The sequence below is a fragment of the Argiope bruennichi genome, chromosome 2, assembly GCF_947563725.1.
Source record: "Argiope bruennichi chromosome 2, qqArgBrue1.1, whole genome shotgun sequence".
Taxonomy (NCBI): domain Eukaryota; kingdom Metazoa; phylum Arthropoda; class Arachnida; order Araneae; family Araneidae; genus Argiope; species Argiope bruennichi.
Window position 1 is genome coordinate 23,776,070 of NC_079152.1, and position 16,362 is coordinate 23,792,431.

Sequence of the window (16,362 nt, forward strand, 5' to 3'; positions counted from 1 at the left end):
ATCATCCCCTCAGATTCTTAACTGTGTGCAGATTTTTAACTGTATGTTTATTTTTGTTGTGTTGTGTTGTGTTGTGCGGTGCGAAAGTTTGGAGTTCTGTTTTAAAATCTGTATAGAAATTTGCTCTGTTTCTGTACAAGTGAGCATTCTCATAGAAGGGGAATTAAATATTTTCTATTCATGAAAATTAATTTAGAATGTTATTTGGTTTATATTTTCCTAATCCATTGTGATATGTCTTTATTGTGAAACTTTTAATATGTTCTTAAAAATGAATTTGCTCTGTGAAATAAGATAAAATTCATAAGAAATAAAAGAAAAGCTTCTTAAAAATGCATATTTTATGCATAACCTATCTGAATTGATAATATTTTCCTTTGTTCATTTAAAGGGAAAAAATTATGCATATTTTCAATTATAATTTGATGTTTAAAGAATTTATCTATATATTTTCTTATTTTATGTAGCGTTAGCAGAACATTTTTCACTATGGGTTCTAGGAGAGGGCATGATTATTCTTACAGAGATCAGCAATTCAAGGTATTGTATAATATTGAAAATTTCATAAAGAGTTTGAATTTATTAAATAATTCCAACTAAAATTTTATTTTTGGATCATACCTGGTTAAATCAACACAATTTAAGACAAAAGTTACATCAGCATCTCAAACTTTCTTTAAATTTTCAAAAGTATATAATTCATATAGATTTTGAAAAGTGTCAGATTGCTTTGATATGTATATATATATTCACTCGTTTTTAAAAATAACCGATCTGCATATTGAGAAATGCATCTGTTCCAAATTTAGTAACATTAGATCAAACAATCTGTTTTATAGAGCTAGTGCTCAATACAACAGATTGTTTGCCCTAGGCACATAGGGGTGAATGCAAGTTCTCCTTTATTATTAGTAGAAATTCGAGAATAGAAAATTAATACAAAACTGTAACAAAATATTCTATGTTGAAATTAAGTTTTACGATTTAACAGCATATATGTTAAAACTGTATTACTATACAAAACTCATCAGCTGTATATTACTATACAAAACTCAAGATTTGAAATACACCTTCAAAGTATTGTATTTTTGTTATATGCATCATTTTTTTGTTTTGATAATATTTTTTTTATCATATCAGTTTGTTTGTTTGGCCCATTAAACTGTAGATACTTAATCTTGATTAAAATTTTAACTGCAAAATGTTTAATTGAGGTTTTTTTTAAGTGACATAATTGTTTTCTAGTAATATATGAAATGTATTTGATACTTTTTATAAAACAATTTTAGGAGTTTTTTTTAGTAATTCAGTATACATTATGAAATTTACTGTTGGAATAATAAAGTTTATGTTTAGTGATAATAAGGATTTTTTTTTATTTTCATTTTATATTAATGATAATAATTTGATTACTCATTGACTCACATTTTTTTTTCTGGTGGGGAGGAATAAGAATTGGTCTATGATCTGGAATAATTATTATTTTCTGAACATGCACAATATTCATCAAATTAAATATTGTAAATTTTTTATATCCATTCTGTAAGCTTAATCTTTCCAAAAAATATATTTGGGTGGAAAGTGTATGGTTTGATTTTTTCCCATTAATGAAATGCAAGATTTTTGTATTTGTATTTAATTTGATAGTAGTTAATTTTTGTTTGAAAGAAAAGCATTTGCATATAAAATCGATAGCAATAGCCTTGTGTTTAAATAACTTCTTGTGATTATCATCCTATTGATTGAAAATATTGCATGTGTTTAGTTTCAGTTAATTTTTTTTATTTTTTTATCTATGACTTGATAGTCATGTTTCTATGAATAAAATATTTTAAGGCTTCAAATTGTAGACACTAAAACTGTATTTTAGTGTCTATCACAATTGTTTTGTTTTTTGTATAAATGAACCATTCTAATGGAGTCAAATCCTGTAATACCATAGTTCTATCAAAAATATAAAAAAATGTAAGATTTTTCTAATCGTATGTTGTCTTTTGCAGTTATGCAACTTCATTTTATTCTTCAGGTAAATTATACAGACAATAGTCGGAATATTTTTTCTTTAGCTTTCAGAAACAAAAAATAAAAATAAATAAATAATAAAATAAAATAAAGAATTTAATGAAACTGTTGGAATTTCATTTTATTGTTAAAAATTGTACATATTATTATTATCCAAAAGGAGGGGGGGGGGATTGTTTGACTATTAAATCAATATCATCAAAAAATAAATGTTTGGAATTTTAAAGCTGCATAAAAATTATTTTTGTGCACTAATGAGGAAGTGCAGTTAATCTATTATGCATATGTGTAGAAATATTCTGATTTTTTTTATATTAATTGTGGAAAGGTATTAATTTTTTTATTAATTTTTAATTAATAAAAGTTTTTAAAAAAATTAGCTGTTCATGCTGAGTGTGTATATTGACTGCTTCACACATATTATTTATTCCAAATTTGGTATCGATTGGTCAAACATTCTGTCCTATAAAGCAGCAATGTATGCTGCTTTAAAGGACAGAATTCTCTCTCTCTTTTTATAAGAACTGATGACTAATTGAAAATACACATTTTTTTCCCCTGCTTCTTATTTTTAGGGTTCTCGTCCGGAATTAGAAAGACTACTTTCAAAAAGCTGCACATTGTATGTTGGCAACCTCAGCTTTTATACTACTGATTTACAAATTTATGAACTTTTTTCTAAATGTGGTGATGTAAAAAGAGTTATAGTTGGATTAGATCGATTCAAGAAAACACCTTGTGGATTCTGTTTTGTGGAGTATCCTTTACTTTACGATATCTTACAAATATATTTGCTATACTTCATTTATATAATCAAGAACTTGTTTCCAGCATGTAGTCTAAACTGCTGAATACAGAAACATTTAAAATTGCGGCACGGTAGTTTCCAAATTTTAGTCATCCATAAAGAAAAGATTTCAAAAATTATTTACTTTTTCCTATATTTTAATGTTAAGTATAATTATCATCATATTGGTATTTTCACTCTTCAAATTAAAAAATTTTCTTGATGAGTGTTTCAATTTCATAACATTTTTAGTGTTTTTTTGTAAACAAATGTTGAATCATGTTTCAAAATCCTTCAGCTTTGAATAAGATTTGAGTTCTGTAGTGTGAAAATATAACTGCAAATTCCAACTTATTTTGCAGTAACTAGTACTTTTACTGTGACAACTTATTTTAAATATATAAAGTGGAAATTCTGTTGGCCGTATCTGTCTATGATGGCTCATTCTTTCTGTGACAACTGTTTAATTACAACAAGATGTATTTAGCCTTGCTACCTTGTTAACCTCCTGTTGTCTTTTTTTAAGTATGCAATGTGGGAATGAAAGCCAAATTAATAATTACGATTAGCTATATTCATTGATCTTTCTAAAATGAATGCTAAAGATTGCAATTTAATGTGACAATAAATCCATTTGAAGACCTAAAGAAAATAAAATTAATAATTCAACCAACAAATTTACAAACTAGCAAAATGTATCAGAACTTTGTCTCTAAGTTCATGTTTCCGTATATGAAGGAGTAACAGAAAAAGAGCTATATTTGTATCACTGGAAACTAATTCTAATTGGCAATATGAACTTAGTATTGTTGCCATAGATTGCCTATAATTGTAAGATCCATAGCTTAAAATTCCAGCAATATTGTATTAAAATTGAATAAATACTAAAGGAATGTAACAAAAACAAGTATGTAGAATTTAAAACCTTAATATAATGCATTTTGTTAAAACATTCAAGATTTATTTTAATTTTTTTCCCCTGAGGCAGAGAGATTAATTCTCTATAATGCAAAACTTAATGCATTTTGTCCATCCATTTTTTTTATGGGCATTTCTCTGAATTTATATACAAATAGTTTTAGTTAATTTTTAAAAAAATGTGATCATACTTAGAGCTTTAATTTTTAAAAAATCAAGAAATGAAATTATAATTATTTAATTATTATTGTAATAATCTGATATTGCAGTAACAAATTTATAAATTTCCAAAATGAAACATATTCAGTAATTTAGAGCATTGGATGACTTTATTTTTGATTGAAAGAATTGAAAACACCAGGAATGGATCATAACTAATAATTTAGCTGATTTACTGGGTAAAAATAATTTGCTAATATTTTACTCAATGTTTTTGGAAACTTTTAAGTGATTTTTGTTTTGTTTTATTCATAATATGTGAAAATCAGATTGATAGGAAAGTGTATATCCTTCATACACTGTTAGATTTCATGCTGTCAAAATTTTACTGTAGAATATAAAAAATACTGTTGAATGTTTTGTATAGAATCACTGTTATTTTTGCATTATTTTCAGGTTTGTATAGTTAAATTATTGATTATCCAAATAGTTTTTTGATTTAAAGAAAAATGTTTAAATAAAAAATTAAAATTAAGGCTTTTAACAAATTTAGTTCAACCTTTTTTCACATATTTATTGTTCTCTTTTGTATATTTTTTTATTGAAAAGGAATCTTCATGAAAGAGTAATGTAAAATTTAAGTTAATTTTTTTTGCATTGCTTAGTCGGTACTTGTTTTTCTTTCTATTCTTCTGTATGTCATTCATAATTTCTTAACTTATCAAGATATTATACCCGAGAAGATGCAGAGAATGCCATGCGTTATGTTAATGGCACAAAATTAGATGATCGTATAATTCGAACAGATTGGGATGCTGGATTTGTAGAAGGAAGGCAGTATGGAAGAGGAAGGACTGGAGGACAAGTAATGAATAATCAAATATCTGCTCATTTTGTATATGTATTATCCATTATGCTTGTTATATTTAAATATACAAAAGGATTCTATTGTCTTGGAAAACTTTAAGGGGAAGTATAGCTTTAGTAAGCTATATTTCCCCTCGGACGTAAATTTTTAGTTTAGGAATGTATGGTCCGAAAGGGTATATTGAGATACAAACATAAAAATGAGACATGAAATATATATATATATATATATATATATATATATATATACAGTGGTGGCCAAAGGTGTGGACATTTTTTGAAAGTTTCATGTTTTTCAACTTTGCGTGCTTGTAGAATATATTAATTTTCACTTAAATACAAATGTTTATATATCAAATTGAAGGTAATTTATTGTAGAATTTAATAACAAAAACAGTATTATAATATCTGTATTACAAAAAAAGTTACGCTCATTTTAGTAGAACAAACAAACACAAATCGTTTTGAATAATGATGTGTTTTGCAATAAAAGCGTACTAGCCAATCACAAACACTGTTCTGAGGACCCCATCAAATGTCTGTAACTATAGTTTAGGTTATTTAGTATGTAAAATAGTTATTGTGGAAATATTTTGCGGAATGATGCATACAAGTACAATTAAATAGAGTATTGCTGTTTTTGAATATTTTAAGTCCTTTTTTCTAATTAAACTAATTTTAAACAATGTCGCCAACAAGAAGAACTGATTGGACATCTACAAAAAGAAGCCAAATTGTTATATTGAGAGAAATTGTCCTCTCTTATGCTGAAATTGCAAGACAAGTTGGTGGTTCAGTGACTTGTTCTGGTGTACGAAAGTTCTGTTTACGTTATGAAAAAACGAAATCAGTGGAAAATAAGGCCAAATCAAGCCAAAAAAAGTGCACAAGTGCTACTGTCGATAGAAAAATTAAATGGCTATGCCTTCAAGATAGAAAAATTTCATCAGATGCCATTAGATGTTAAATGAATGCAGCGGGTATTGCAGTAAGTTCAAGAACAATAAGAAGGTTATCAGGATTTAGACTACAAGCTGGAATTCCAAGGAAAAAACCATATTTAAATCAAAAGCAACGCGAAAAACGAGTTAAGTGAAAAGAACACATTAAATGGTCAGAAAATCAATGAAAGCAAGTAATCTGGAGCAATGAGACTAAAATATCGCTCTTTGGTAGTGATGGTAGAAAATATATGAGACGTAGAGTAGGGGAAGGATTTGCATTGAAGCAACTATAAAAAGCCCTGATTGCATTGAAGCAACTATAAAAACTACAACAAATGCCATGATTTGGGCATGTATTTCTGCAGATAGTGTGGGCCGAATTCAAGTGATTGATGGCATCCTGAATGCCAAAAAATACATCGAAACTGTCCTGGAACCAAAATTGATACTTTCCATCAGGGATTTCTTCCCCAACAAATCACCATTTATTTTTCAGCAGAATTCAGCTCCATGCCACACAGCAAAAGTATGCAAAGCATGGTTTCAAAATAAAGGCATAGATGTATTACCATGGCCAGGAAACAGTCCTAATCTCAATCCAATTGAAAATTTGCGGCAACGTTTGAAAATTCTTGTACGAAAAAAACGTCCCTCCAATAAAAGACAGCTTATTGAATCTATAATTGATTCTTGACACCATGTGATTACGAAAGATGAACTCCAAACACTCGTTCACTCGATGAAAAGACGCTGTGAAGCTGTCTTAAAAAATAAGGGTTATCCTACTAAGTATTGATTGTGTAAGTATCACTTTAAAAAAATGCTAATCTAAGATAGATCTTACTAAAATGAGCGTAACTTTTTTTGTAATACAGATATTGTAATACTGTTTTTGTTATTAAATTTTACATTAAATTACCTTCAATTTGATATATAAACATTTGTATTTAAGTGAAAATTAATATATTCTACAAGCATGCAAAGTTGAAAAACATGAAACTTTCAAAAAATGTCCACACTTTTGGCCACCACTGTATATATATATATATATATATATATATATATATATATATATATATATATATATATATATATATATATATATATATATATATAACATAACATTGTTGTAAAATGCTTCTTTGCAACAGTGCTTACAATAGATGCTCAAAATTACAACTACTAACAGTAACACAAAAAATGCAGCTGTGATCGGATGGCATTGATACAACTAAAGACTTGTACATCCATAATCTGATGCATCTGCCGGAAGATGTCATTTGCTGCTAGGTGTTTAGTCATGATAGGATATTCTATAAATAGGCAGACATCTGATAAGTGATGCTGCTGATGAAAATAGCAGAGCTACACTATGGCTGTGGTAGAATACTTCCTAAATAGATATATGCCAAACTACTAAATGATTGAGCAGTTGTATCAACACTATTGTGAAAATAGTATATTCGTTGCTAGCACTGTTGGAGGGATTGATACAAGAACTGTATAACATGCAAACATGGAGGAAATCATCTGGAACTTTGTGGACAGAACACTCCACAAAAGTACAAGAGCTATTGTATATCATATGATGCGAGTCAACTTATTGTTTAGAGAGTTTTAAAGGAAAAACATTTATATTCATTCCATATTCAGATAGTTCAAGCAAATGATTATTCTCTACTCTCAGAATTTTCTGCCGATGGATTTTGCAGTAGTTGCAGCCATATTTCTCTATTTATGTGCCATTCATAGATGAAATAACTTTTTCACAGGAATACTCATGCACAAGCTGCATGTCCTCGTAATTACAAAAACTTTTCTCTGTATATGTTTGAATGGGTATTTTAAATAGTTTCCATTTATACCCATTGCTACATAGGATTAAGTAGTAAATCCTGTAATCCTCTTCCGGTAAAACAATTAGTTTACCTTGCTATAAAAAAGTTAAAAATAAACTTGATATAAAATAATAGTATGATCCTCTTCATTCACTCTCATCTTAAAATTCTAATATCACATATATACTTACAGTAAAGCTAAATACATTTGTTAAACATTGATTGATTATGATATCAAAGCCATAAAATTTGCATAAGAAAATCCTATGACATCATCATAAATGAATAGTACACAAAAACAACTCAATTCTATTAAATATTTTGAAGTAAAACTTTACCTATGCATCTTGCTCGATTTGCTTGGTTGTAACTTATATTAATTCTTTTATTAAGCTATTTATCGTGAAAAGCTTATGAAGAGAATACTTATATTTGCTACCAATGCAATTCAATATATATTTATATATATTTCTGTAAGAAATTTTGCCACAGTTGCTACAAGATGTTCTATCTGTCATTCTTAATCAAATGAGATTTCTGCATGATAAGGGATAAACCTATATCAAAATGGTTAGCCATAATTATCTAGATGCCAGTTTTGCAGTGTGATGAGTTGGGTATGATAGACCAGTCTACTACCCGAATTGCTAAATTTATCAAATATTGATTACTTATTTTTAAGGCATGTGTAGGCCCTAGCTTATAAGACTGTATGACTCAGTTTTGAATTGAATTTTATTGATTGAATATCCATTGTGATTTCAACTCTGAAAGAAATTCCTGGTATATTTAGAATTATTTGCCAGCTACTACTTTGACACTACTAAACACTTATTACAATTGATGGCATTTATTGCAAACATTGCTGCAAAGTAGGACTTGGCAATGTTTTTGCAAATAAGCAATATTTTCTTTTCATACCCCCTTTTTTGTGTCTGCACCTCCATACATAACTTCTTACCTTACATTTCTATATTAAAAATGTATGTTTTAGTAAGTAGCACCACCCTTTAAACTTTGTCCTGTGAATGTAGAGTAACCTGTTTGAGATGCAATGGAGTGATATATTATTGAACATAGTTTTACTGAATTTAACCTAAGTTGTTTGCTGATCATTTGATGACTTACCATTGATTTTTATAAAAGTTTCTTTCATTTATTTTAGAAACCAAATTATAAATATATATATATATATATATAGATAGATAGATATATTTTGTCATATTAAATTCTATAGTGGGCAGTTGTGGCTTTTCAATTTTATAATATTTCAGCTATTTTATAATAATCAGTTTTTTAAACAAAAATTATATTGTTTACAAAAGTAGCTGTTATAACAGTTCAGAGAACTGAAATCAAATTGTATGCCATAAAAAATAGATTATATATTTAGTTGTCTTTCTGGGATGTATAAAAAACTATTTAGATTTCTCTTCTTAACCTACTTTTTTTTTGTATGCGTGAACTTGTAGCTGCTCGTAGTAATTCATATCACTTAAAGCAGTGCTGAGAAATGGTAGTTAGATATAATTCAACAATTTTTTTTTTTTTTTTTTTTTTTTTTTTTGTATATCTGTGCTGTATGACACTTATTATCTGAACATTAAAAAGACTCATGGGTATTCTTGTTGTCTAATATGTATAATAGCCTGTCAACCAATGTATTTCAATTTCTGAAGGATCTGTTTATCTCCAAAATATTTTTACTGTAATAACTATGATTGTTGTTATATATGATATATTGTAATCTTACAAGCCAAATATGTTTGCTGATTCTATAATCATTCTACTTAATTTATCAAAACTGAAACATATCATTATTGTACATCGCTTGTTTATTTGATATGCGAGTCATTCATCAGGCGATTGTAACAATTTTAGAATTTTGCGTAGTAGAAATTATTCAAAAATATAGAATGTGCTGGTGTCCACTGTGTGGAAGAAGTTTGCTTCAGTGATCTATAAACCAGATATAGCAATCCACTTAATGTGCTTATATATTCAGATTAATGAATTCTAAATCTGGTGATATCCATATAAATGGCAGAATTTGTGGGCAGAAAATTATATAATCCAATAATCATTTAAGTAGTAAAACTCATATATCAATGCACGTGATAAATTTATTTCTTTTTCTATATTTATGTCATAATGGAATTCTCAGAAGATTTAATTAATGAGGTGTCTTTCTTTGTAATAGAATTTTCTCTCCTTTCATGTGTGTAGAGCTTTGAAAATTTGTATTCCCTATGACTATAAACAATTTTAATGTTTTCAAAATTTACTCATGAATCAATCTATCAATTAACATTAATTTTAATATCATTGTGTGTGATATGAGCTAGCAGTGAATTTGAGATTGAAAAAAGTCATTTTAAGATTCCACATAATGTATGTAATAGTTAATGACTAAAAAGTGAAAATTAAAAAAAAAAAATATTCAAGCGAAATTTATGATTGCAAATTTCAAGTTATGATTATTAATTTTTAAGTCATTATTTGCCTTAATTAATTTAAGTCATTAACCAGCTTAAACCGGTTTGAAAGAATCACGAGACTTCTCTATCGTTCTCTATCCCTCCTTCTCTCTCTCTCTCTCTCTCTCTCTCTCTATATATATATATATATATATATATATATATATATATATATATATATTTAAACTTTCATTTTCAATTTTTCTAGTTGGCAAACAAAGTTACGAAACTCGACTGATTTTGAGATGAAATCCTCAAATGACAGCTATGATGTCATAGTTCTACATCAACCTTTTAAAAACGCATCTGCTGTCAAAGAAGCATATGTAATAATAATGCAATACTGGTAAAAGCAGGTTGGAGATTTCAACGGCCATAGTACGTTGTGGGGTTCGGTTAGTACAAATTCTCGTGGGCGGCAGATTGAGCAACTTATTGCTGACAACTGTCTCTGCTTGCTCAATAGTGAAGAAAAGACTTACTTCCATGAACCCACACGTACCTTCCATAATCTTGATCTGGCCATATGTACTCCTACACTCTTGCCATTGATGACATTTTCCGTTGAGAAAGATCTATACAATAGTGACCATTTCCCAGTTATCGTCTCATATGCTGACAGAGGAAATGCAACCACATGCCCTCCTCGTTACATTTTCCAGAGAGCAGACTGGGATGCATTCATGCAATTGGCACATATCACTCGGGACATGGTCAGTATATCAGACATATCGGAAGCAACGCAAATTGTAGTTAATACACTAATAAATGCCGCAAATATCACCATCCCAAAAAGCTCCCCATGCCCCAAAAAATTTTGCAGACCATGGTGGAATGAAGCTTGCCGTGACAGTCACAAACAACAGAAAAAATTATGGAACATCTTTCGAAGGTACCCAACAACTGAGAACTTTGTCGCTTTTAAAAGAGCCAAAGCGCTAGCTCGTCGCATTCGCCGTCGTACTCAGAGGGAGTCATGGATAAAATTTGTATCATCCATTACATCCTCTACATCTAGTAAACACTTATGGAGGAAAGTAAAGGCCGCTAATGGAATTTATAGTGAATCGTCCATCCCTGTATTAAAAACAGGAAGTGAGATACATTCTGCCCCATTAGACGTAGCTAATATTCTAGGAAAAGCATTCGCACAAGTTTCCGCAATAGATTCTTATAGCCCTGATTTCCTAGCAATTAAGAATCCCGCGGAACGGTTGCCATTGCGTTTTAATGATCGAAGCACTCACTCATACAACTGTGAATTTAGGATGTACGAATTGAAAGCAGCATTATCCAAGACGCATGATACCAGCCCCGGGCCAGATGGAATCACATATAATATGCTTCTCCATTTGAGTAGAACTTCTCTTTCAAATCTTTTACTGCTATTTAACAGAATTTGGATTGAGCACAAGTTTCCTTCACAATGGCGTGAAGCTATTGTGATTCCAATCTTAAAACCCGGTAAAGAGTCATCGAACCCTCTGAATTACAGGCCTATTGCTTTGACAAATTGTCTTTGTAAGATCTTTGAGCGCAGGGTCAATGCTCGCCTTGTGTATGAACTGGAGAAACAAGGATGCATCCCCCCGTTGCAAAGTGGTTTCCGAAAAGGTAGATCAACTTTTGATAACCTCGTTTTATTGGAAACCCAGATACGCAACACATTTGTTAGGAGGAACCACCTTGTCTCCATATTTTTCGACATAGAGAAAGCGTATGACCGTGCATGGCGCTATGGTATACTATCCACACTTTTTAAATTTGGTTTTAGAGGAAACTTACCCATATTTTTACAAAATTTTTTATCACTTCGTACTTTTCGTGTTCGTGTTGGTAATAATTACTCAAATAATTTTATACAAGCTGAGGGTGTTCCACAGGGAAGTGTCCTCAGTGTCACACTTTTTATAGTTCATCTGAGTCAAATTTTGTCTGTTTTACCATCATCTGTTCATGGAACTCTTTATGTTGATGATCTGCAGATCTCGTGCCAAGGTAGCAATATGAATCTCATAGAGCGACAGTTACAAAATGCAGTCAATAAAGGGGTAATTTGGTGCAATAATAATGGGCATACAATCTCTCCTGAGAAGAGTAGGTGTGTTCACTTCGGCCGTAAGAGAATAATTCATCCAAATCCAAATATTTACATTCGAAACATACTTATTCCTGTGGTGGATGAAATTCGATTTTTGGGAGTCATATTCGATCGAAAGCTTACCTTCCTACCGCATATTTTGCACTTGCGGAGGAAATGTGAGAAAACATTAAATATACTGAAAGTGCTCTCCAAAACATCATGGGGTGCTGATCGAACTTCCCTACTCCGCATTTACCAAGCAGTAATCTTGTCCCGTATTGATTACGGCTGCATGGTCTACGGCTCCGCACGTCCTACGGTTTTACGGCGATTGGACACCATTCACCACACTGCTCTGCGGATTTGCTCCGGAGCATTTCGAACCTCTCCAGTAGATAGCTTATATGTCATTTGCCATCAGTTGCCACTTCATTTGAGGCGTCAGAAGTTGTCTACATTACTTTATTTTCGCTCGAAATCTATCCCAAATCATCCTATTTGTCGCACGGTTCTCCCTGTTTCTCTTCGAAGGATTTACGAGTCGCGACCTTCTCATATTCTCCCCTTTTGGGAGAGAGTCAAAAGTTACCTACATAGTTCGGACCTTTATAGTGTTGCCATTAAGTCATTTGATTTTTATTCCTTTCCCCCTTGGGATACTCCGCAATTTTCTTTTCTGAACCCTTTTTTGGGATTCGATAAATCTTCAACTAATCCTGTTATTTTCCAACAGCTTTTTCATCAGCACCGCTGTCAGTATTCTTCTTTTACACCGGTTTTTACAGATGGCTCGAAATCGGATGGACACGTTGGTTGTGCCATTATAACTCCATCTGATACACTGAGCTATCGTTTGCACAACAGTAGCTCTGTATTTACGGCTGAGTTAGTGGCAATCCACTGTGCTCTTCAAGAAATCTCTTCTTCTACTCAGCTTAATTTCATCATTTACACTGACAGCATGAGTGATTTGGAAACACTTTCTAAGTATCAGATTCAGATGCACCCAGTTGCGGTCCAGATTTTATTCACATTAAGAATCCTACGAAATAGAGGTTTTAAAGTCATTTTTTGCTGGGTTCCGGGGCATGTAGGTATTTACGGCAACGAAAGGGCAGATTTTGCTGCTAAATCTGCATCAACCTTTCGAACACACTCACTTGCCTATTCTGATGCCAAAAAGTCCTTCACAAGTGCGCTCTTTAATAATTGGCAACGATCATGGGATCTGCAGATCCATAACAAATTATATTCAGTTAAACCGACAATTGATTCGTGGCCTGTCCACCCTATACGAGAGGTTGATGTCAAATTGACTCGCCTCCGTATAGGACATACTCGTTTTACACATAAACATCTCCTTTTTGGCCAGGCTATACCAAAGTGCTCCACATGTCGTGTAGATTTTACCATAAAACATATTTTAATCGAGTGCCCATCCTTTAATTCTTCTCGTTTATTCTTTTTTAAATCATCTTCATTAACTTTACAAGACCTGGTAGGTGAAAAATTCCATCCAAACATTTTTAAATTTTTAAAAACCGTTGGTTTTTATACTTGTATATAATATTTTTTAACGTCTATTCAGGCTCGGCAATTCACATCAATTCATTGAAATGTTTGTTTTTCGAATTGGTTTTTTTCATTTATGAATTTATTAACATTATACACTCTTGCCCTTTTAGTTTTATTTGCATTTTTTTAATACCTTTTGCTACTATATCTTAAAGTGTGTGTTTATATAATTTGTTTTATGTTTTTTACCATCTGCTTGGCGCAGCATGGCCAGACATGGCTTTTGCGCCAAAAAACCCAACCAACCAACCTGGTAAAAGCAGGTAAAAAAAATAAATGCGATTAAAAGATAATGATGAAAATTGCCATTTATGCTTTATTCATTGCCTACGCGATTTCGAGCTTCAACATTCATTGCCACGCAATTTCGAGCTTCAAACCCTCTCTAACCAAAACATCATGTTCTCACATGATAATTAAATTAAAAAAATTTCTTTTCTTAAAAAATTTTTTGGCTAACAACTATACTTTTCTTTTTCACAGGTACGAGATGAATACAGGACAGATTATGATGTTGGCAGAGGAGGTTATGGAAAAATTGTTCAACAAAAATTAGGCAGTACAGAAACACTGACAGATATTTAATTTTATATAGGCAACTTATATCATTCATGTTGAAAACTGGTATATTCAACTCATCAGATCATTTATATTCAGAAATACTGGAATACATACTTCATCTGGCCATCTTTGAAGCATACATATGTATATACATCAGTTTAAATAATATGAAAAAGCTTAATGTTATGGGAGACTTTTTTTTCTCTTTTTGAAAAGCATTTTGGAGGACAAATGTATTGAATGATATTGCTGTCATCTGGTAATTTTAATATACACCTTGTGACTTATGAATGTATTCTGCAATAACATTAAGAACAAAATCTTTGTTAAAAGTGGGATTTGTTAATAAAATGCTTACTTTCCAGAAAGGTATTTTTTTTTTTCTCCTTCGTTTTCATTCATTCTAATCTTTTATTTTTGTATATTGTTTATAGTGTTAAAAGTGCTGCATCTTGATCATCTTCTGATTTAATTTTTGTTCTATTTGTAAACAAATAATTGTTAGAAACTTCTAATAATAAATAGATTAATTTAGATTTAGGTGATTGTAGGCTAAAATTGAATATAGAGTAATAAGCAGACTAACAGAATTATTAATAAATAAGATGTATAATAGAATGAGCCAGCAAGGTCTGTAATACCAGGTATAGTAAAAATTATCCCTGCTTCTTTTATCTGTTTCATTATTGAGTGCTCAAATCTCAATTTATGTTTTAGCGTTAGGCAATTCAGGTAATAATGTGTGTATTTAAAGTGACTGATTTATTGCTATATGAATAAAGCTAAGCAGTAATTAAAATTAGTTATGGGATCATAAATTTCTCGTTTTATTTGTTATGGATTATAACAATTTGCTGAGGTCTGAAATCTTTATTATTTTGAATTTATGCTGATTTATTATATATCCTTGCAGAGGAATTGGAGTTATTGTTAATGTTTTCTTTCATCAATTTTTTTAATCTGTGAGTAGATTACTATTTGCTTTGCCCCATTTTAATTAATTAATATTAATTTGAGCTTTCATAAAGTTTTTCTTCATAGAATTTTAGGCCTGTATTGTTTACTTGGGTGAATATAATACACAATTTACTTTCCTTCTTTCTCCTTATTTAATATTAAACCAATCATAAACAGCTTTGATGATGATATAAATATGATGATGTTATGATATGATACATTATGGTATGACATCATGGAGAACCATTAAGATGTGATTTATGTACTACTAACTACAGTAAGCAAAAAGAAAAAAAAATGTTTTTCCACACCAGATAAATTTGTTTTATCCCACTTTACTAAACATAAAAGGAGCTATAACATATAAACATATTTAATATTAGAGTTTCTAATTTTATTTAAAAATATAAAAATGTAACATTTACAATGCCAAAGACATTACTAATATGTAATATGCATTCCCTTTGCTTCGATTACTGCTTGTAATCGAGTATTGATATCATCAGTTTCTGGCATGTTTCAGGGCTGATTTTTTGCGTTTCATACTTGGTTTCTTTTAATCTTTCATTCAGCATTGTGAGAAATTTTATTTTTCCTAACTTGCTTATATAAAAAAAATTCCACAATCTATAAAAAAAATTCCACATTTTTTTTTATTAGATTGAGATCTGGTGATCGTGACAGCTTTTCCAATTGATTTTTTTTACTATAACTATCAATCATATCTTGTGATGTTTGTCATACACTCATGTCCAAAATTAAGGTCAAAAACATAAAATCTGAGAAAAATGAAAAACTATTCATTGTGTTGCCACGAAATTTGGCACAGATGTACACTACAAATGAAGAAAGAGCATAGACTCATATTAACATGGAAAAGATTTTAATTGGGAATTAAGGAACAGGGTACATCAAAAAGTGTTACATTATGAATCAGAGATAAAGCATTTATCTCGGGAAAAGCCTATCTAATATGGAGTGTGACCACCGTGCACTGCTATACTGGCCCCACAACGAACTTTCATACTGTTTATGAGGGTGTCAATAAATGCTTGGGGCAACAAAGCCCATTCTTCCAAAAGCGCGGCTTTTAACTCTTGGAGGGCATTAGGAGGGAGGTTTCGCAGTGCAATGGCTCTTCCTAAACCATCCCAAACATGTTCAAAAGGATTGT

The 16,362-nt window shown here is 30.6% G+C and overlaps 1 protein-coding gene across 1 annotated transcript; it reads left to right on the forward strand.

Moving 5' to 3' along the window:
• The first annotated feature begins 8 nt into the window (after positions 1-8).
• LOC129961985 (nuclear cap-binding protein subunit 2-like) lies at positions 9-14,596 on the forward strand. The gene is made up of 5 exons (XM_056075638.1): positions 9-139; positions 468-540; positions 2,598-2,779; positions 4,613-4,751; positions 14,154-14,596. Exons 2-5 carry the CDS (start codon positions 490-492, stop codon positions 14,253-14,255), a joined length of 474 nt encoding a protein of 157 aa, XP_055931613.1. The 5' UTR covers positions 9-139; positions 468-489; the 3' UTR covers positions 14,256-14,596.
• The last annotated feature ends 1,766 nt before the right edge of the window (positions 14,597-16,362 follow it).